Below are 23,444 nucleotides of genomic sequence, written 5' to 3'. Positions count from 1 at the left end.
TGGCGTGCGGCAGCTACGCGCATCAAGTAGCATTTGACACACGTAGACCATTACCATTTGCAATGGCTTGCGATAAGGTCTCAGACCCTAAATGGGCGTACAGCAATTTTCATTTTGTCGCATGTCTGTTTTCGGCAAAAATTTAAAAAAAGGCATTTTTTTGTAGGTGCACTAAAAAATAATTCTCTACACGCCCAAAACACACGTCTACACTACCTCAGGCCGTTTTCCAGCACAGCTTAGTAAAAGGACCCCTCAGTCAGCTAAGTATGAATTTTCTTAGAGTGCAGCTTCTTTGTTTTACAAAACGTTGAATCATTAATATTACACTAGAAGAAGCAAGATTTTAGTTCTAATATTGTGCAAAGCTTCTTTTCATTTATGTAGTATGGCTGAACACATCCCAGAAGTGACCTCTGGGTTAATAGATGGTGTTGCACTATTTTGTGGGCTACTGACTGAATTTCGGCCCACTCTAGTCTCCCTCACACACAAATGCACATACATATACACCCCTTTGAAATCTCTGCATCCCATATTTCTAAAATTGCTATTTACTTGTTAAGTCAGCTAAATATGTATTTTCTTAAAGTGAAGTTTCTTTGTTTTACAAATATTTCACTACAAGAAGCAAGATTTTATTTCTAATATTGTGCAAAGCTGCTTTGCATTTCTGCAGTATGGCTGAACACATCCCAGAAGTGACCCCTGACCTCTGGGTTAATAGATGGTGTTGCAGTATTTTGTGGGCTACTGACAGTTTTTCTGTGACAAAGTACCATCTAAAATGAATTCATTTCATTAGCACTTTGATTGCCTTAAAATTCCCTGACAGATTTATTGTTTGTGTAGCTGGAGTATGTTGTGATGAGAGTATCCTGCTGGTTTAGTTGCTTTCATGAATCACTTATGACAAAACACAACTCCTTTACAATGTCAAAAGAAAAGTCTCCTGAGATTCTGAAGAAAGTATGTTTTCTTTTTGAATTAGTAAATAATAAGGAATTGTATTACCTTTTTTGTTTTCCTGTACTGGATAATTCCCAAAGGAAATCTTTAGAAGTATTATACAAGCTTTGGGGAAATAGGACCATTTCCAGTCATTTTCAACTTGGCTTCAAGCCAAACAAGAGTATTACTCATTTTCTTTTTAATGGGTTTACAAGGCCTCTCTTTTAAAATCTGTTCTTTTTATCCTGGAAAGGTGATGAGTGGCATCCCAGGGCATGGGCAGGAGCTGGAGGACTGAAGCTGCATGTGGTTGTCATAGCAAGATCAATACTGTACTGAAAGAATAGATGTGAAGTTGGGGGGGGGGGGCGGAGAGGCAGAATTAGATAAGAGATGTATCCCAGATATCAATAGTTTAGCTCTGTCATGTTATCATTTAATTTTCCTTTGAATATGATTTCAGGTTACTGCTGGTGCACCTCTTTCAAAAGAATACACAGAAGAGGTGAGTGCTGTGCTTGTAAATTGCAAATATTTTTAAATGTCATGACACTGAAAGTATTTGGTGGTGGTGTTGCTTTAGCACCTGGTAACAGGAATAGAGGGGTGCATTTAATATAACTTGCAGTGGTGCTTATATGGAGATATTTGTGTTAACTGATAAAATCCTGTTATTTGTTTAGGAAACACTGTTCTTTCAAAGAGATCAACAAGGTCCAAGCATGTAATTAAACCTCTTGTAATAATAAATATATAAATATGTAATATATATCTACACAACTTTTGGTAAAAGAAAACTGTCATTTTCACGACAAACAATGAAGCAACACAAACCTCAAAGTAGAGACGTCTACATTCAAGAACAAAAACTGGGTATAATCACATAAGTCCTGTAAATCAAAAGGGACAAGAACTATGAAAAACAAAGAGCAAATAACCATAATATGCTGGTGAACGCAGAGTTTTAATGGCGAGATGTCCAGAGCTGGCATAAGAAATGGTGTATAGTAAAAAGACTATGAAACCAGGGGGCCTTTTACGAAGTGTGGCCCAAGGGGGCTTGCGCTGGTAAGTGTGCATGTTTTTGACGTTCGCTGAGGTCTCCTTTTACCACAGCGGGTAAAGGGCAGGTTTCCCTTTTCTTGCTGTGTGGCCATATTGGGAGGGAGCACTTATTGCCACCCGGGTACACATCGATGCTACTGCTTGGCTGAGAATATGCAAGGAAGATGGTTTTAGGTTTGTTGGAAACTAGGCAACATTTTAGGGAAGGGGGAACCTTTTCTGAAAGGGTGAGCTCCACCTTAACCAGGGAGGAACCAGGCTACTGGCACTATCCTTTACAAAGGAGACAGAACAACTCTAAACTAGATAATTGGCTAGACAGTTGCTTAAGTATGCATGGTTGAACATGATGTATCTTTTGAAGAACACCAACAAAATAGGGGTATCCCAATAGAGGTTGCAATAAATGCATAAGCAGCCCAAGTTTATTTATGTAAAGAGCAGACAGAGCTGGAAGATTCCAAATTATTCCTCTCAGCTGCTAAGCAGGTTGGAAATACAAACAAAAAGCATACCTAGAAATGTCTGTATATAAATGTTAGAAGTCTAAAAAATAAGATGAGAGCGTTAGAATGTATAGCATTGCATAAAAAGTTAGATGATACAGGTATCTAAGAGACCTGGAAAAGGGAGAATAACCAGTGGGACACTGTGATCCCAGGGTACAAATTATTTCATAAACTACGGTGGATCAAATTAGTGGAGGGTTCTTGCTATATGGTAGAGGACATTTAGGAAACGGGATTAAAATTCTACAGGAAACAAAATGCAAACTAGAATTTATAATGAATAGAAATTCTGTGTGAGAAGAGGAAGAGAATCGCAGTGGTGGTCTGCTACCTTCTGGATGGCTAGAATGAACAGACGGGCGATGAAATACTTACCAAGTTGGGGTAACTAACAAATTTGGCACAGGGTGATGGATTATTTCAATTATCCCAGTATTGATTGAGTAAATGTCACATCAGAACATGCTAGAGAGGTAAAGTTTCTAGATGAAATTAATCCTTTTTGAAATGGCTGGTTCAGGATCCAATAAGAGAGGGAGCTATTTTTAAAAAAGGGCTCCTTTTACCAAGCTGCGGCTGTTTTTCACACGTACTGAGGCCCCCCCCCCCCTTTACTGTTGCGAGTAAAAGGGAAGTCTCTGTAGGAAATGGCCGTGCGAAATAGCCATTTTTTGGGGGGGGGGGGATCCCTTACCGCCACCCATTGAGGGGATGGATTCAGAAGGATCGAAGTCAGATGCAAAGCGTTAATAAAGAAGGCTAAAAGAGAATATGAAGAGAAACTCACCACAGAGGCTAAAACTCGCAGTAACAACTTTTTCAGGTACATCAGACGCAGAAAGCCTGTGAGGGAATCTGTGGGACTGTTAGATCACAAAGGAGCAAAAGGGTTGCTCAGGGAAGACAAGGCCATAGCAGAGAAACTGAATGAATTCTTTGATTCTTTCTTTACGGAAGAAGATGTAAGAGATCTGCCTGTACTAGATTTGGTTTTCAAGGGTGATAATGCAGAGGAACTGAAGGAAATCTCGGTGAACCTGGAAGATGTACTGAGCCAAGTTAACAAATTAAAAAGTAGCAAATCATCCGGACCGGATGGCATACGTCCAAGGATACTCAAAGAACTTGAGCATGAAATTGGTGATCTGCTATTAATATGTAAGCTGTCATTAAAATTATCTGTACTACCTGAAGATTGAAGGGTGGCCAATGTGATGCCGATTTTTAAAAAGGGTTCTATTGGTGATCTGGGAAATTATAGACCAGTAAGCCTCACGTCGGTGCCGAGCAAAATAATGGAAACTATTATAAAGAATAACATTACAGAACATGTAGACAAACATAGTTTAACCCATTAGTGCTCAATGTTCCCTTAAGGGAACAAATCAATTTGTTCCCATATGGCTTATTATGGGAACATTGGGTACTAATGGGTTAATTGGACAGAATCAGCATGGGTTCAGCCGAGGGAACTCTTGCCTCACCAATTTGCTTCATTTCTTTGAAGGCGTGAATAAACACGTGGATAAAGGTGAGCCGGTTGATGTAGTATATCTAGATTTTCAGTAAAGTTCCTCTCCCAAGAAAATTAGTTATGGGATTGGGCATCCAAATGGCAGATGAAATTTAATGTGGACAAATGCAAAGTGATGCACATTGGAAAGAATAATCCGAATCATAGTTACCTGATGCTAGGGTCCACCTTGGGGTTCAGCATTCAAGAAAAAGATCTGGGTGTCGTTGTAGATAATACACTGAAATCATTTGCTCAGTGTGTGGCAGCAGTGGCCAAAAAAGCAAACAGGATGCTGGGAATTATTAGGAAATGGATTGGGGAATAAGACCAAAAACACTTTAATGCCTTTGTATCGCTCCATAGTGAGTCCGCACCTTGATTATTGCGTTCAGTTCTGGTCGCTGTATCTCAAAAAAGATATAGTGAAATCAGTAAAGGTTCAAAGAAGAGTGGCCAAAATGATAAAGGGGATGGAACTCCTCTCGTATGAGGAAAGGCTAAAGAGGTTAGGGCTCTTCAGCTTGGAAAAGAGGCGGATGAGGGGAGATATGATTGAGGTCTACAAAATCCTGAATGGTGAAGAACAAATAGAATTCAATCGATTTTTCTACTTGTTCCAAAAGTACAAAGACTAGGGGACACTCGAAGTTACATGGAAATACTTCTAAAACGAATAGGAGGAAATATTTTTTCACTCAACGAATAGCAAAGCTCTGGAACACTTTGCCGGAGGATGTAGTAACAGCGTTTAGCGTATCTGGGTTTAAAAAAGGTTTGGACAAATTCCAGGAGGAAAACTCTATAGTCTGCTATTGAGGCAGACATGGGAAGCAACTGCTTGCTTTGGGATTTATGGTATGGAGTGTTGCCACAATTTGGGTTTGTGCCAGGTACTTGTGACCTGGCTTGGCCACTGTTTGGAAAACAGGATGCTAGATGGACCATTGGTCTGACCCAGTATGACTACTCTTATATTCTTATGTTGTAAACTCCATACAGTTCCGTGTTTTGGTGCTAGTCACCTGCATCCGGAGTCATCAGTGATCTGAATGATTTAAAACACAAATGACTCTGGTTGGGGGTTAGGTAATCTCTGAAGGGAAATAATTGGAATAAAAACTTTCTGTGCTTCAAGTTCTGACAAAGTATATGTACCAATTATTTCCCTTTCTGTTGAACTCTGGGGCAGCCCCTCATGAATGGCAAACAGCACGCAAGCGAAAAGTGTCCCAGTTTTTCTCATCTTCATCCACAAATTTCTTTAACATTTGTTTCATTATTTTATTAAAATATAGTAACATAGTAAATGACTGCAGATAAAGACCTGAACGGTCCATCCAGTCTGCCCATCAACAATGAATGTGATATAAAATACTTTATCATGGCCTTTCTTTGGCATTTCTGAGACATAGACTGTAGAAAGTCTCCCTGGCACTGTTCTTACAATTCCAACTACTGGAGTTGCTGTTGAAGCTCACTCCAGCTTATCCAAATTGGTCTTGTCATTGTGGGACACAGACCATAAAAGTCTGCCCGGCACTGTACTTACGTTGCTGATGTTGCTGTCAAAGCTGTCTCCAGGCCATCCTAAACCAGATTGCCATATATGGGCCACAGACCATACAAGTCTGCCTGGCTTCAGCCTTTGTTCTTCACTGCCAGAATAACCATCTTGGTGCCACTCGACACATCAACATACATGCAGCCATTTAAGTTTTGTTTTATTATACCATTCTTTTTCTAGAGATCCTCTGTTTATCCCACGCCTTTTGAATTCCATCACCATTTTTTTCTCTACCACCACCCCCAGGAGGGCATTCCAGGCATCGACCACCCCCTCTGTGAAAAAGGATTTCCTGACATTACTCCTAAGTGTACCACCCTGCAACCTCAATTCATGTCCTATAGTTTTACCACTTCCCCTTCTCTGGAAGAGATTTGTTCCTATATTATACCTTTCAAGTATTTAAACTTCTTTATCATATCTCGACTATCCCTCTTCTCCTCTACGATATACATATTCAGTTCTTCCAGTCTCTTCTCATGGGTCTTTTGGCATAAGCCCCATATCGAATTTGTTGTCTTCTTCTGGACCACTTCAAGGCTTTTTACATCCTTGGCAAGATAGTGTCCAAAACTGAGCACAATACTCCAAGTGTTGCCTCACCAACGGTACAGGGGCATCAACACCTCCTTTCTTCTGGTTATGCTTCTTTCTATGCAGCCTAGTTTCCTTCTGACTATGGCCACCACCTTGAACACAATTTCAGTGCCTTCACATCCTCTGATAATATCACCCCAAGGTTCCTCTTCTTATTTGTGAATGTCAGCCTCTTACCTCCTCCTACATATGGCTCCCTTGGATTTCTAATCCCCAAATGCATCACTCTGCACTTTTTTGCATTAAATTTTAACTTCCAAACATTAGACCATTCCTCTAACCTTTGCAGATCCTTTTTCATGTTTTCCACTCCCTCTGGAGTGTCCACTCTGTTACAAATCTTAGTATCTTCCGCAAAACAGCTAACCTTACCTTTTAACCCTTTGGCAATGTTGCTCACAAGTTAATTGAACAGAATTGGCCCTAGTACTGATCCTTAAGGCACTCCATTACTCACCTTTCTTTCTGAGTGAATTTCATTAACTACCACCCTCTGGCATCTGACTGTCAACCAGTTTCTAATCCAGTTCACCAGTTTGGGTCCTAACTTCAGCCTTTCAAGTTTATTTAAGAGCCTCATAAGACGAACAGTGTCAAAAGCTTTGCTAAAATCCAAGTAGATGACATCTAGTGCATGTCATAAGTACATAAGTAGTGCCATACTGGGAAAGACCAAAGGTCCATCTAGCCCAGCATCCTGTCACCGACAGTGGCCAATCCAGGTCAAGGGCACCTGGCACGCTCCCCAAACGTAAAAACATTCCAGACAAGTTATACCTAAAAATGTCCTCAATCCAATTCTCCGATCCCCTAGTCAAAGAATTCAATCAGATTTGTTTAGTGTGATTTACCTTTGGTAAAACAATGTTGTCTCGGATCTTGTAACCCATTGAACTCCAGGAAAATCACCATCCTTTCCTTCAGCAACGGTTCCATTACTTTTTCAGTAGCCAAAATGAGGCTTACTGGCCTATAGTTTCCCGCTTCTTCTCTGTCACCACTTTTGTGAAGAGGGACCACATCCGCTCTTCTCCAATCCTACGGACCCTCTCCCATATCCAGTCTTTAAGAGGACCCACCAGAACATCTCTGAGCTCCCTCAATATCCTGGAATGAATCCCGTCTGGTCCCATGGCTTTGTCCATCTTCAGTTTTTCAAGTTGTTCATAAACTACTACTAAACATTCTCTTTTGTGAACGGTGTGATATCTACTCCATTTTCATATGTACCTTTTCAACCGATTGTGGTACTTTTCTAGGTCTTTCTTCCATGAACACACAAAAGAAAGGTCCAAATCTCCTGTGAAATCAACACAAACTACAAAAAATGGCGGAAGATAAACTAAAACAGACCAAAAAACAAGGGAGTAAGAGCGCCAGAAAAGTTTAATGGGACCCTACACGGTCCGTGTTTTGGCCAACAGGCCTTCCTCAGGGGTCCTGAATCTGACGTTTACAGGTGCATCTCCAAGATATTCATTTTCTGGCGCTCTTACTCCCTTTTTTGGTCTGTCTTTCTTCCATGAACACAGAACATAAGTGTTTAGCACATTTGCTTTTTCTTCATCACTCTCCATGTAGCGATCCACAGCTTCTTTCAGTCTCACAATTCCATTTGTAGCCTTCCTCCTTTCACTAATATACCTGAAAAAATTGTCTCCCTTTCTTACATTTCTAGCCATTTGTTCTTCCACCTGTGCTTTCACCAGAGGTACGTCTCTCTTGGCTTCTTTCAGTTTCATTCAGTGTTTTTTTATGTGTTTCATGAATACCAATTCTTTTGCTCTTATTTTCTTAGCCACTTGTTTAGAGAACCATATCAGTTTCCTTTTTCTCTTTCTCAAGAAATCCTCATTGCTTTACAGTGGTAGGCATTCCCCCACATACAAACCTTTTCCCCCATACCTTTACACAGACAGATATCTGAGACTTATCACTGTTCATTTTTCTGTGTGCATCCCCTTTACTCCTTGTCTTTGAGAACAGAAAATATTTTTGTTTAGCAATGAAGAGCCCACTGTTCTTAGTTTGATTTCAGAAAATTTGGTTATTTACACCAGAATGGTTTGTGATAATTGAGCAAATTGGGATTCTGCTATATTTTTCCCTGGTCTGTCTACCTCTGTCTTGCTTTGAATTGAGCTACTTAAAAGGTGGGTCGGAGGAAGGAGTTTTGTAAGGTAGCACTCACCAGCATTATGCTGCATGTAGTTGCCACACAGTTACCTAAAGTCTCAAAGAGGGTCTGAAATAGAGGATGGCACGGGGATGGGGACAAATATTGTCCCTGTGTCATTCTGCAAAAGCTTGAGACTAGCCTTAAACAGGCTGTTCCAGCTAGATCAATATGTAAAAACGCATCTCAGACAACTGACAACTGAATTTAATGATAAATTGCTGAAGCTGCTTTTGGATTTAATTGAAGCACTGTTAAATGACATCGTTTGTATCTTATCTGCCTTTGACGTAGCAAGAAGAGTCTTGTCTGCTGATCAGACTCCTACTCTCAGCAACATCTTTCCATCACATACACATTTGCTCAAGCATCCATTGTTGTTGGTATCAAAGAGCATTTCCAACACTTAATTAACCATTATTTTTCTGTTCATCTACCCATGTCTGAAAGATAATCCAATTATCTTCCTAGATGATGTAAAAACATAAGCAACCAAATATTTGAGAAGGTTGTACCAAAACCAGATTGAAATGGAATGCTCGAGTCCATCAATATCAACAACTCTGGATCCTCCACAAGCCACATTGCCAGACAGTGTCACATTTGTGGAAGAGCCCACCTCCAAAAGAATGAAAATGAGCAGTTTTATGAGTGACTTTTATGAAACAGTGCTTCCTTTGAAGGCTATTGTTAATGAATTGTACAGTTATTTATGTTCAAGTGATGCAAACGATGATGCTTTGATTTTTTTTGGAAAAACAAATAGAAGTGCTAGCCAAAACTGGCAGCACGTCTTCTGAGAGGACATTTTCTATTGTGTGAAAGACAGGAGAGCTAGACTGAATCTGGAGATTGTTGATGACTTACTATTCATCCACAGAGCTCTTTCTGGAACAATGCAGTCTTAGGCCTTGAATCCAGCAGTTAGGTATTTTGTGACGACTGGGACTCCCCCACCCACCCTCACAGACCCTGTGAATTCTGCCTCCTGGAATCCCCAGTCCTGGCTGATTAGAGACTATAAGACCTGACCTAGGAATCAAACCCATATTCTTCATGTGAGGAACCAGGCTACCCTCTTAATTATTTTTGTACAGATGGAACATTTCAAGATAAATAAATACAGTATACAATGTAAAGCTAGTTCATACAGCTTCCTCTAAAAATGATATTAAAGAAAAGCATTGAACAAAATATATATTTTACTAGGAACAGCATGCAACAGTAGTGATCAAAGTGTAATGAGTGAAACTCAAGAGAGAACTAAACTCAGAAGGCACAGAAACATTAAAAAAGAAGGCGCAGGGTAAGACCACAAGGCCTACCTAGTCTCATTATTTCTTCACCCTGTTGTCATGCTGCAAATTTGCTTGATATATAGCATTACCTTCATATAGGCTCTCTTAAACTTTGAAGCTCTCTTTGCCTCCATGTCCACTGGAAAGACATTAGCAAAGCCAGTCAGCTCACTTGTAGAAGGGGGAGGATATGAGATGTGCAACTAGAGGTTTTAAAGTCTAAAAACAAAACTTTCCAAGTTCTGAGTAATCTGACAAGGCTCCCCTAAATTTTGGACATTAGATATGTGCCTAGTATCCTAGTGTCTTAATTTGTCTCTGTCCATGGCAATAGATATTACTTGGCAGTACACATGGCAACTGATAAGAAAACCGTATGATTCAGTCAGTAATTTTCACAATAAAATTAACAATAGAAAATATGAACAAAAATGTATATGGAATTATTTCTAATCCCTCTGTGTGTGTGTGTGTGAGAGAGAGAGACTTGTGTTATGTGGTGCTAAATGGGTTTGAGGTAGTTTTTATAATGAGATTAACTTGGGGGATTAGAGGCAGTTGCAGGGGGGCATAGTTTGTGGTGGTGAGATTCTTGTGCAGAGCTAGTTTTAAGGGTTGGGGCAGTTTGGGGGATGGTGGACAATTGGGGGTTGGATAGTTGCAGGGAGTAGTTTTTGTGGGATTGGGACAATTGTGTGAGGAAGTAGAGGTAGTGTTTGGGGTTGGAGCAGTCTTGGAGGTAGGGTGTGGGGTAGTTGCAGGGGGTTGTTTTGGGGATAGTGGACCTTGTTCAATGGAGGCTATTGGTGAGGCAGTTGTGAAGGGGTAGCTTTTGGAGTGAGGCAGTTGTGAGGGGGTAGCTTTTGGAGTGAGGCAATTGGGAGTAATTTTTTAGGATGTAGAGTAGATTGTTGGTGAGACTGTTGGGAGTTTAGTTTTAGGGACTGAGGCAGTTTGGAAGATGGTGGGGCAGTTGTGGGGTAGAGAGAGCTTTTTAAATTGCATTTATATAAATTAGCAAACCAGTATCTCACTTGTACAGCAAAATCCACAAAGAAAAGGAAATATAAACAATTAAAAAATATTTGACTAAAGTGAGGAATCCAAGTCAAATAATAAAAGGAAAACCAATAATATCCAATAATAGGAAAAGAAAACCTGTTATGAACATGCTCAACATCCAGAGACTATAATTCAGTGAGACTAGACTGTTGCTGATACAGGAGATGACATCCAATCACTCCCTTCAGTAGTCCCCCTAGTAGCAATGAAAGCTATATCAGTTGTGTAAAATTGAAGAACACATTTAAGAGACCTATATTTCACACACATTTACAAGGAAACCTTTAAGAAAAATATAATACCCATTTGTTGAACTTCAGAACTTAGTATCAGGAATTGCCTTTGTTTTCTCTAGGTCTCTCTGGGAACATATGGGTACATCCAAATTTTATAATTAAAAAAATCTTCTTTACAGTGTCTTTAAAATAAATACAAAAGTTATTCCTTGTTTGATACTATTACAAAGGTAATTAGTAGGCTGGGCTACCTCCAAATCGGAGGTTTCCAATAGCCAAAATATCCAATAGATCCAAAGGTTGAACAGTATCCAGTTGAGAACCCCCATACTACTACTACTTACCATTTCTATAGCGCTACTAGACATACGCAGCACTTCTCCTTTGAGGAAGCATGTAATATATTTTAACAATAGGAAGACTAGCATCAGAACAGATATTCGGAAGAGATATTCCTTAGGAGACAAAATGGCACTCTTGGGGAAAATTAAGCGCACTCACATAATTCTAACTGCATTTTCCAAAGATTCAGTATCCTTAATACAGTTGCCAAAGTTCTCATTCTAGATAAAAATTCTTCTGATTTTCCCACTATAGTGTCTATTAACAATATCTGTCTTATTTTTAATTAGTTTCTTCTCCAAATCTTGAAGTGCATGACCCATACTAGAATATTGTAAAGTCAGTCTTTCCCAGGCCCAATATAGTTTACCAGATTGCTTCTAAGATGAAAATCTTGGGACAAACCAATTCAGACGTCTGGGGCGATCCTGTTATTAGAAATGTTGAAAATATAGACTGGATTCTTTACAAGTTTTCCACTGAGATAGATTCCAGTTCTACCATTAACAACTGACCACTGCCTACAAGCTCAATTTGCTTGGCTGTACCCTGCAACAAACCTGAAATACCGGGTGCCACACTGCCAAATTCCCCTCTGACTGTACTGAAACAGACATCATCAGTTGCTATTGATGCAGCAAGGACAAGTTTTGGGCTTTTAGGGAGTGGTGGTAGCAAGCAGTCAACTCCGGGCTCGGGGTGTTCTGTCCCATGGGCATTATCCAGTCCAACTGTCTCTGGGGCTGCTATGTTTTACTGTGTGTGTGTTTGGTACAGCATTTAAAATTGTTGCTGTGAAAGAAATGCATTGGGCCATTTTTGTGGTGGTCTTATTTCTCTGGATCCCCCAATCCAATCAGGCCCATCATCAAACCTGTATTTTCATGGGTTTTTCCCTATGCCAAGTTTTATCCAATTCCGCTAAATTTTCAGAGAGTTATTTTGCCCCCAGACAAATAGACCCTTTTATAATTTTTTCCAACTTCTTGGTTTGGAAAGAATAACAAAGATATGAGGGAGGTAATTTGCATAGTGCCAGTTACAATACTAACCACTGTACTGGGCAGTCTAGATGGCGTGTTTGTCTTTGTCTACTATCATTCATTGTGTTACTGTATTCTACTGGACCCTGAACTTCATGTTTTACTTAGTGTAGTATTTAGATTAAATGCTATACCAAGTTATCCCTATAGATGGAGCTATTGATTTGAGTTGGGGATAAACTTCCAGCTGGAAAACTGCCATCAGTTCTATAGGTGTCTGCCCATGGGAACACTCTCTTTGGTTTGGGTGAACCCCTTGATATCATACGTGTTCTGCTGTGCCTGTAAAGATAGTAGCATGGCAAGATGATAAATTCTAAATGTTGATTAGTTATATTTGGTCTCTTATAGTAGACATAGGTAAAGTCGTATGCCCCCAGGTTCAAAGACTGGGTCAAGATCTGACTATCTTGGAAGGGAAGTTGAAGAAAACTGATGCAGGATTAGAAGGCTTAACTAAACAAACTAAAATACAAGAGAGAGACATACAGAATCTACAAGTTCTTCAGACCAATATAGTTAAAGATTTATCTAATTTGAGGTGGAAAACTGAATCAATCGAAAACTTTTCTAGGAGTAATAATCCCCAATTTCTAAGTTTTCCTAAATAATTTACAGTTACCCCTCGAGATATGCTTAAAAAATATATATTAAGGAAATATTGGGGGTTACTGAAGAATCCATTCCACCTTTCTCACAAGTATATTATTATTATTTGCCTACTAATCCAGTTACTAATCAGCAAGTTGAAGAAATCCAATCATTGGATGTTTCTGCTCTCTTGGAGTCCTCAGACACTGACTTAGTTACTATGTCAACGTTAGTGGCCTCTGTGGTACTGGTGCCTGATAAAAACTGGTTAATGAGAATGTATTTTAAAAAATAAGGAAAAAACTTTTTTGGGACTGAAAATTTGGGTTTTTCCTGATGTTTCTAGAGACACCCAGAAGAGACGTCAGCAATTTCTATTAACGAAGCAAGGTGTTCTTCATTTAGGGGCTACTTTTTTCCACGATATCCGTGTAAATGCGTAGTCAGATATCAGTCAAATATGGCTTCTATGAACCTTCTTACCTTACTGCTTTTTTTTGTCAACTAAACGGTTCACTCGAGGGTAATTTGTACCTAATACCTAGTGAATTTGCTATCTTTTTGGAAATGGGAATTCAGTGGCACGTCAGGTTATTTACCTTTTTTGTTGTTGTTGTTGTTGTTGTTGTTTCCTTAAATTAGAACTTCCATTGATTGTAATTTTGGATTCAAATATTTGGACTTGAGTAGGATTGGCATGAGGTTTTTTCCTTGAAAGTAATATTGGGTATTTAAATAATGTAAAATGTTAATCATACATTTCTGTACAAGTGGTTTCTTGCTTGATAAAATTGAAATAAGTGATAAAAAAAATTTTTTAAGAGAAAGCAAAGTTACCTATAGCAAGTGTTCTCTGAGAATAGCAGGACAAGTTTTCTCGCAAACCCTCCTGCTTCCCCTTGAAGTTGCATTCCTTGTGTTTTTTTATCCAACTTCTGGTCTTGTGCAACTCGGGCAGGCGGGTAGGCACTCACACATGCATGGTGCAGGCCTGCCAAAGGCTTTTAGTTGGAACCTGGGTAGCGTCTCTGCTAGACTCCATCGGATGATGTCACCTATATATGAGATTACTTGTCCTGTTGTCCTCAGAGAACATCTGATGCAGGGGAGTAACTTTGCTGTCCCTTGGGTGACTAACTTAAGGAAAAATTAAAGGTACAGTTGGAAAGATGCATGTTAAAGCATTTACTGTAATTTAAATTTATACCATGAAAAGAGATTTGTTTATTGCAAAGAAAATAGAAAATCTAATCACTAGTAGCATAAATAAACAGGGCAGACACAGTGAATCTTGTTTTTATCTGTCTGTTTATGCTGTAGAATCTCCAGCTGGTTGCGGACGGTTGCTGCAATCTACAGAAACAAATTCAGATTGCTCACCTTTATGGTGTTCCAGTTGTGGTGGCTTTAAACGTGTTCAAGTAAGTTTCTCCACTGAATTTCTAGAAGTCTTTAATATACATGTTGTTATTAAACTGGAGATGGCATTTGGCCAGTTCATGTTAGTGGATTGGTCAGACAATTCCATACCTTAATATCCAGCACTGTTAGGCCTAATCTGTAAAATAGGTACTATGGGCTTACATGACAGTTATGCATAAATGTTTAGATCAATAGCATTTACACGTGTACAGGGCTAGATTCTATATATGGCACCTTAAAAGTAGGCGCTGAAAAAAATGCCTAGGAGTGTTCTATAAACCGCGCCTAACTTTAGACATGGTTTATAGAATACGCCTAGGGCCTATCCACGTGACAGTTTATTCGTGAGAATCTACGCCAAATGCCGGTGACTAAGTTAGGCATGGAGTGGGTGTATTCTATAACAGTGCACATAATTTTTTAGTAACACCCATGATCTGCCCATTCAACGCCCATATCCATGCCCCCTTTTTGGCAGCGTGCATTAGAATTTGTGCATCAATTTATAGAATATGCTTAGCAAGTTGTGCGTGTAAATTTTATTTAAATCCAATTTTAATAATTACCTGTTAATTGGCAATTACCAGTGCTGATTGGCTTAAGATAATTTGTGCAATACAAAATATGACATGAATTATGCACGCAGCTCAATTATCTGGGGATAATGCCAAAATTCTGCCTAAGCACTATTCTGCTAGCTTACATAGCACGTATTTGACAGATTGATGTACACATAGGTATGACTCATTTACTTGCATAACTTATAGAATACTGCAACTTACGCGTGTATCTGACATTTAGACACACACTAGCTCTATGGCTGGCGTAAATGCTTGCGCATAATTTTTATTCCCATATCTACCCAGTTATTCTAATATTTTCCAGTAGAAAGTACATGCTTTTATTCCTTTAGGAACCCTATTATAGAATTGCCCTGTGTATATCAGAACATTGTGATGCTTTCAGTACATGAACACAGGAAGTAATGTGTATCTGATATACAGCATTCTGAAATGTATTACTGATATTGCATAAAATTTCCTTTGGATAGTAAATGTTTTAAGCACTTTATTATGATGATGATGATGATGAATAAACAGATTTTGTTTTCATATAATTTATCCTTCCACAGTGCAAGGTAACTCACGATGGAAAGATTAAAAGATTTATCCCTCTCCATGGTCTGATGATCCCTTGAACTTGGCTTGATCGCTGCTGGTAGCAGCACTGCAGTGATTACAGCAGTCTGCCTCAGAACCCTGACCCTTCCCTACCACGCGTCCCACCTATGTGGAACAGGAAGTTGTGTCAGAGGAGGCAAGCGAAGGAAGGAAGTCCCAGACTCTGAGGCAGACTTGTATTTGCTGAAGTGCCGCTACTGGCAATGATTAAAAGAGTGAGAGAGATGCCAGCCCTGAGCTGAGAGTTGGGGTGGGTAAGGAGAAAGTGCTGCAAAGAGAGAAGGTCCTCTCAAATCCCCTGTTGCTGGTTGCTGTGGTGGGCTGCTGCCAGTTTTTTTTTTAATTTGTGAAGGCTGGTTGTGCTTGTGGCTGGAGAGGCTTAGCCTATGTCTCCTGGCAGTGCCAGTTGGTTTGCAGCTCATGGCACTGGTCATTAGGAAGAGTAGCCTGATGGTTAGTTATCCTGGGGAACTTGGTTTAGTTCCTATTGCAGCTCTTTGTTACTCTGGGAAAGTCACTGAACCCTCCATTGCCCCAGGTACAAAAAAAACCCCACCTAAACGCGCCTATAGGAATATATTAGTGTTTAGCGCACCTTAACTTTAAAGGTGCGTTAAAAACGCTAATGCACCTTAGTAAACATACCCCTAAATCAGTAACATTCTGATATACTAAATCAGTAACAGTCTGACATAAATTTTGTTTGTTAAAAAAAATAATGCATGCCCTAAGACAGTAAAGAGATATTAATTCTTGCAGACTACATTTGTAAATGTTCAGCATGTGTCACAGATCTTGTGGATATCTACAGATAGTAAAAGACAAAAATAGATCTTAGGATTGTAGCGTGGGCCATGCACAAAAAAATATATATTTTGTTTATCTTTCAGCTTGTGTTCCTCTGTCTACCAGTGTATTTTTATTGACTAGCTGCCAAAATTGCCTGTTTATTTTTTTTAACACAGCATTTGCAACATTGTTTTCCAATAATTTGGGATGATTTATTTAAACTTTGTCAAAAATGCTCAGCTCTGTTTGTGTGGGTGGAGGCCTCTGGTCAAAGACAAGGCTGAGTTGGTCGGGGAGGATGTAACATAGATGGAAAACATTTGGGTGGTTGCAGATGAAGAGGCTCATGGCACATAACCCATCAGAAAATGGTTCTACTGAACTGGAAAGACAAGGAGAAAACTGGCAAGCTAAAAAATAATACAATGGGCAAAAAATATTGTTAACAAATTATCTGTAAATAAATCATCTAATTCTTTTGTCACCCTGAAATCTCGATATGAGAAGAAGAGAAATTAAAAAAAATATATATGTTCTCTTCTTAGAACTGACTCACCTGCAGAGATTGACCTTGTCTGCAAGATTGCCAAAGAATCTGGTGCTTTCGATGCTGTTTCCTCTAACCACTGGGCCCTAGGGTGGCAGAGGGGCTGTAGACTTGGCTCGAGCAGTGAAGGGGGCTTCCAGTCAGAAGAGTAACTTCAGATTTCTGTACAGCCTGGAGGTAAGGTTAAAAAACAAGTCTTTGAGTTGGTGAACAAAAGAATATCACATGTAAAGCACTCTACTTTTATACTCAACAACTTGGTAACCAGAAGTGAGCAAACTAAGTTAATGCATCACAGCACTGTTTCTTCTGTTAACCATGCTTCTTTTAGAAATTATATTTGGACTAAATAATGATACTGTGTTTTTTTTTTTTAATCAATCAGACCTCAAGCTCTATTCTATAGAACTGGTTTTAAATTAGCAATTCAGCAAGTTAAAAGCAACTTTGGTTGCACAAGATGCAACATAAGGAATTAGTCTTGGGCTGTTTCTGTCCACTGTCTGCAGTGTACTTATTCTGTCACCAGTCACTTAAAAAATAAAAAATTGAGATCTGTCCATGCTGATTATGCTAACTAAACAAACATACGTCTAGTGTTAGCTAAGGTTGTTGCTAACTTGGCATATCTAGTCTGATGTCCAAAAAAGAAAATAGTAGAAAAGGGAAGCTTTATCATGACACACGAGGGAATAGAGAAAGTGGTTATCATTTTAGCTTGATTGGCTACTTTAATCACTGTATACCTTACAGAGCAGCTGTACATGTTTTGAATACTCATCATCAGTTCTTTGTAAGTTGCCCTGTATTTCCCTGTATCATACTCTGAATGACTTCAGTACAGTACAGTCTCGATCATCTGATGTAAACGGGACTGGCCCATTGTCGGATAAGTGAAAAGTCAGATAATACTGAAAACAATGGTAACCCCTCAAACTGAAAACCTACTTTATGCACGAAGAACAGGTGTAGAGTATATTCTCCGAGGACAAGCAGGCTGCTTGTTCTCACTGATGGGTGACGTCCACGGCAGCCCCTCCAATCGGAACACTTTACTAGCAAAGGCCTTTGCTAGTCCCCGCGCGCTCATGCGCACCGCGCATGCGCGGCCGTCTTCCCGCCCGAACCGGCTCGTGTTCGTCAGTCTTCTTTTGTCCGCGCTCGGTACGGTCGTGTTTTCGCCGTGTCGTGCCCCGCAAAGTCGACCTCGCGCGTTCTTCGTGTTGTTTTAAAAAAAAAAAAAAAAATCCATTCTGTGTGTGGAAAGAGACTCTTTAGTCTTTTTTCCCCCCGCTATTTCCAGCTTTTTCGCCCCGGTAAGTTTTCTTTCGTCGTCGGGGTAGGCCGCTTTTAGGCCTCGGGTCGAAGTTTTCTTCCCCTTGTTTTTCGGGTGCCTTTTCCGCCATTTCGACTTTTGATCTCGCCGGCGTGATTTTTCCGCCCATGACATCGAAGTCTTCCAGCGGCTTCAAGAAGTGCACCCAGTGCGCCCGGGTCATCTCGCTCACTGACAGGCACGCGTCGTGTCTTCAGTGCTTGGGGGCTGGGCACCGCCCGCAGGCCTGTAGTCTGTGTTCCCTTTTGCAAAAGCGGACTCAGGTAGCGAGATTGGCCCAGTGGAACGTTTTGTTCTCGGGCTCTTCGTCGGCATCGGCACCGGGGGTATCGAGTGCATCGACGTCTTCAGCGTCCAGAGCTTCATCCTCGGCTGCCAGTGCATCGAGGCATCGGCCCTCTGCATCGGCGCTGAGACATCGGACAGCTGCATCGACGTCGGTGGTACCGGGACCTCGTCAGCTGATGTCGTCGGACGGTGGTGCTTCGTCTGGAGTGCAGGTGAGGGCTGTCCATTCCCCTGCTGGTGGCGGTGAGCCTTCGGGTGGGTCTCCCCCTACCCTGAGGGCTCCTGCAGTACAGCCCCCCCGAGACCGACCTCCTTCGGCCTCGGCCCCGAGGAAGCGACGGTTGGATTCTACGTCCTCCTCGTCGGTGCCGGGAAGCTCCGGTGACATGCTTCGTCCCAAGAAGTCGAAGAAGCATCGTCACCGGTCTCCTTCCCGTGTCGGCATCGAGAGCTCTGTGTCGCCGAGGGAGTCGGCACCCAGTAGGCATCGGCACCGAGAGGACCGCTCACCCTCTGTCCAGGAGGTGTCGATGCGCTCCACTCTGGACAGCCCTGAACAGCCTCCACGCCCGGAACAGGTTCTGACGTCGACGCCTGCATCGACATCCATGCCTTTCTCTGCAGCCACTCTGAACGAGAGCCTCCGGGCCGTTCTCCCAGAGATTCTGGGAGAGCTGTTGCGCCCTACCCCTCCGGTACCGGCGGTGCTTGCGCCACCGGTACCGTCGAGTGCGGCGCCGGCTGGTCCATCGCCCGAGGTGAGGTCGCCGGCGTCGGTGCCGCGTGCGGTACCGGCTGCCGTCGCCTCCCAGGAAGGCTCCCCGACTACGTCGGCGGAGGGAGCTTCGCCGATGCGGGCGAGGGAGTCTACCTCTCGACGCCCCCATCGTGGACGTGGCTCCACGGAGTCGAGTCGGGCGAGGTTGCAGACACTGGTCCGTGAACTTGTGTCTGACACCGAGGGTGAGGCCTCGTGGGAAGAGGAAGAAGACCCCAGATATTTCTCTGACGAGGAGTCTGAAGGTCTTCCTTCCGATCCCACTCCCTCTCCTGAGAGGCAGCTTTCTCCTCCCGAGAGTCTGTCTTTTGCTTCCTTTGTCCGGGAGATGTCTACGGCCATCCCCTTCCCGGTGGTTGTGGAGGACGAGCCCAGGGCTGAAATGTTTGAGCTCCTGGACTATCCTTCTCCACCTAAGGAAGCGTCCACAGTACCCATGCATCATGTCCTCAAAAAGACATTGCTGGCGAACTGGACCAAGCCTCTAACTAATCCCCACATTCCCAAGAAGATCGAGTCCCAGTACCGGATCCATGGGGACCCAGAGCTGATGCGCACTCAGTTGCCTCATGACTCTGGAGTTGTGGATTTGGCCCTAAAGAAGGCTAAGAGTTCTAGGGAGCATGCTTCGGCGCCCCCGGGCAAGGACTCTAGAACCTTAGACTCCTTTGGGAGGAAGGCCTACCATTCTTCTATGCTCGTGGCCAAAATTCAGTCCTATCCTACCAGCTCTACACGAGCATACACATGCGGAACAATGTGCAGCAGTTGGCGGGCTTGGTGGATGCGCTCCCCCCTGAGCAAGCCAAGCCTTTTCAGGAGGTGGTCAGGCAGCTGAAGGCGTGCAGAAAATTCCTGGCCAGAGGGGTGTATGACACCTTTGATGTTGCGTCCAGGGCCGCTGCTCAAGGTGTGGTGATGCGCAGACTCTCATGGCTGCGTGCCTCCGACCTGGAGAATAGAATCCAGCAGCGGATTGCGGACTCGCCTTGCCAGTGCGGATAATATTTTTGGAGAGAAGGTCGAACAGGTGGTAGAGCAGCTCCACCAGCGGGACACCGCATTCGACAAGTTCTCCCGCCGGCAGCCTTCAGCATCTACCTCTACAGGTAGAAGATTTTTCGGGGGAAGGAAGACTGTTCCCTACTCTTCTGGCAAGCGTAGGTACAATCCTCCTTCTCGACAGCCTGCGGCCCAGGCTAAGCCCCAGCGCGCTCGCTCTTGTCAGCAGCGTGCGCCTCAGCAAGGCCCCTCGGCTCCCCAGCAAAAGCAAGGGACGAGCTTTTGACTGGCTCCAGCAGAGCATAGCCGACATCCAAGTGTCAGTGCCGGGCGACCTGCCAGTCGGAGGGAGGTTGAAAGCTTTTCACCAAAGGTGGTCTCTCATAACCTCCAATCAGTGGGTTCTCCAAATAGTCCGGCAAGGATACACCCTCAATTTGGCCTCAAAACCTCCAAATTGTCCACCGGGAGCGCAGTCTTACAGCTTCCAGCACAAGCAGGTACTTGCAGAGGAACTCTCCGCCCTTCTCAGCGCCAATGCGGTCGAGCCCGTGCCATCCGGGCAAGAAGGGCTGGGATTCTATTCCAGGTACTTCCTTGTGGAAAAGAAAACAGGGGGGATGTGTCCCATCCTAGACCTAAGGGCCCTGAACAACTATCTGGTCAAAGAAAAGTTCAGGATGCTTTCCCTGGGCACCCTTCTTCCCATGATTCAGGAAAACGATTGGCTATGCTCTCTGGACTTAAAGGATGCCTACACACACATCCCGATACTGCCAGCTCACAGGCAGTATCTGCGATTTCAGCAAGGAAATCACTTCCAGTACTGTGTGCTACCCTTTGGGCTCGCCTCTGCGCCCAGGGTGTTCACAAAGTGCTTGGCTGTAGTAGCAGCGGCACTTCGCAGGCTGGGGGTGCACGTGTTCCCATATCTCGACGATTGGCTGGTGAAGAACACATCCGAGGCAGGAGCCCTGCAGTCCATGCAGATGACTATTCGCCTCCTGGAGCTACTGGGGTTTGTGATAAATTATCCAAAGTCCCATCTTCTCCCAGTGCAGAAACTCGAATTCATAGGAGCTCTGCTGGATTCTCGGACGGCTCGCGCCTACCTCCCGGAGGCGAGAGCCAACAACTTGTTGTCCCTCGTCTCGCGGGTGCGAGCGTCACAGCAGATCACAGCTCGGCAGATGTTGAGATTGCTGGGCCACATGGCCTCCACAGTCCATGTGACTCCCATGGCCCGCCTTCACATGAGATCTGCTCAATGGACCCTAGCTTCCCAGTGGTTTCAGACTGCTGGGGATCTAGAAGACGTGATCCACCTGTCCACGAGTTTTCTCAAATCCCTGTATTGGTGGACGATTTGGTCCAATTTGACTCTGGGACGTCCTTTCCAAATTCCTCAGCCACAAAAAGTGCTGACCACGGATGCGTCTCTCCTGGGATGGGGAGCTCATGTCGATGGGCTTCACACCCAAGGAAGCTGGTCCTTCCAGGAACGCGATCTGCAGATCAATCTTCTGGAGTTGCGAGCGATCTGGAACGCTCTGAAGGCTTTCAGAGATCGGCTGTCCCACCAAATTATCCAAATTCAGACAGACAACCAGGTTGCCATGTACTACGTCAACAAGCAGGGGGGCACCGGATCTCGCCCCCTGTGTCAGGAAACCGTCAGCATGTGGCTCTGGGCTCGCCGTCACGGCATGGTGCTCCAAGCCACATATCTGGCAGGCGTAAACAGCAGACTGGCCGACAGGTTGAGCAGGATTATGCAACCTCACGAGTGGTCGCTCAATTCCCGTGTAGTGCGACAGATCTTCCAGGTGTGGGGCACCCCCTTGGTAGACCTCTTCGCATCTCGAGCCAACCACAAAGTCCCTCAGTTCTGTTCCAGGCTTAAGGCCCACGGCAGACTGGCATCGGATGCCTTCCTCCTGGACTGGGGGGAAGGTCTGCTGTATGCTTATCCTCCCATACCTCTGGTGGGGAAGACTTTGTTGAAACTCAAGCAAGACCGAGGCACCATGATTCTGATTGCTCCTTTTTGGCCGCGTCAGATCTGGTTCCCTCTTCTTCTGGAGTTGTCCTCCGAAGAACCGTGGAGATTGGAGTCTTTTCCGACCCTCATCACACAGGACGAAGGGGCACTTCTGCATCCCAACCTCCGGTCCCTGGCTCTCACGGCCTGGATGTTGAGAGCGTAGACTTTGCCTCTTTGGGTCTGTCGGAGGGTGTCTCCCGAATCTTGCTTGCTTCCAGGAAAGATTCCACTAAGAGGAGTTACTTCTTTCTATGGAGGAGGTTTGCCGTCTGGTGTGACAGCAAGGCCCTAGATCCTCGCTCTTGTCCTACACAGACCCTTCTTGAATACCTTCTGCACCTGTCTGAGTCTGGTCTCAAGACCAACTCTGTAAGGGTTCACCTTAGTGCAATCAGTGCATACCATTACCGTGTGGAAGGTAAGCCGATCTCAGGACAGCCTTTAGTTGTTCGCTTCATGAGAGGTTTGCTTTTGTCAAAGCCCCCTGTCAAGCCTCCTACAGTGTCATGGGATCTCAATGTCGTTCTCACCCAGCTGATGAAACCTCCTTTTGAGCCACTGAATTCCTGCCATCTGAAGTACTTGACCTGGAAGGTCATTTTCTTGGTGGCAGTTACTTCAGCTCGTAGAGTCAGTGAGCTTCAGGCCCTGGTAGCCCAGGCCCCTTACACCAAATTTCATCACAACAGAGTAGTCCTCCGCACTCACCCTAAGTTCTTGCCAAAGGTTGTGTCGGAGTTCCATCTGAACCAGTCAATTGTCTTGCCAACATTCTTTCCCCGTCCTCATTCCTGCCCTGCTGAACGTCAGCTGCACACATTGGACTGCAAAAGAGCATTGGCCTTCTATCTGGAGCGGACACAGCCCAACAGACAGTCTGCCCAATTGTTAGTTTCTTTTGATCCCAATAGGAGAGGAGTGGCTGTGGGGAAACGCACCATATCCAATTGGCTAGCAGATTGCATTTCCTTCACTTACGCCCAGGCTGGGCTGGCTCTTGAGGGTCATGTCACGGCTTATAATGTTAGAGCCATGGCAGCGTCGGTAGCCCACTTGAAGTCAGCCTCTATTGAAGAAATTTGCAAAGCTGCGACTGTGGTCATCTGT

At 43.4% G+C, this 23,444-nt stretch overlaps 1 protein-coding gene across 1 annotated transcript in view; it reads left to right on the top strand.

Annotated features, from left to right (window-relative positions):
* MTHFD1L (methylenetetrahydrofolate dehydrogenase (NADP+ dependent) 1 like) overlaps positions 1-23,444 on the top strand; it is a gene marked incomplete at its 5' end in the record, with an annotated part of 452,100 nt that overhangs the window by 282,492 nt on the left and 146,164 nt on the right. The window contains 4 exon segments of the mRNA XM_030195103.1: positions 1,415-1,456; positions 14,271-14,371; positions 16,888-16,978; positions 16,980-17,066. Coding sequence (XP_030050963.1) covers positions 1,415-1,456; positions 14,271-14,371; positions 16,888-16,978; positions 16,980-17,066 — 321 coding nt within the window.

The sequence above is a fragment of the Microcaecilia unicolor genome, chromosome 3 (assembly GCF_901765095.1).
Source record: "Microcaecilia unicolor chromosome 3, aMicUni1.1, whole genome shotgun sequence".
NCBI classification, from domain to species: Eukaryota; Metazoa; Chordata; class Amphibia; order Gymnophiona; family Siphonopidae; genus Microcaecilia; species Microcaecilia unicolor.
Note: the sequence above shows the minus strand (reverse complement) of the source record. Positions and strands in the feature narration are given on the sequence as shown.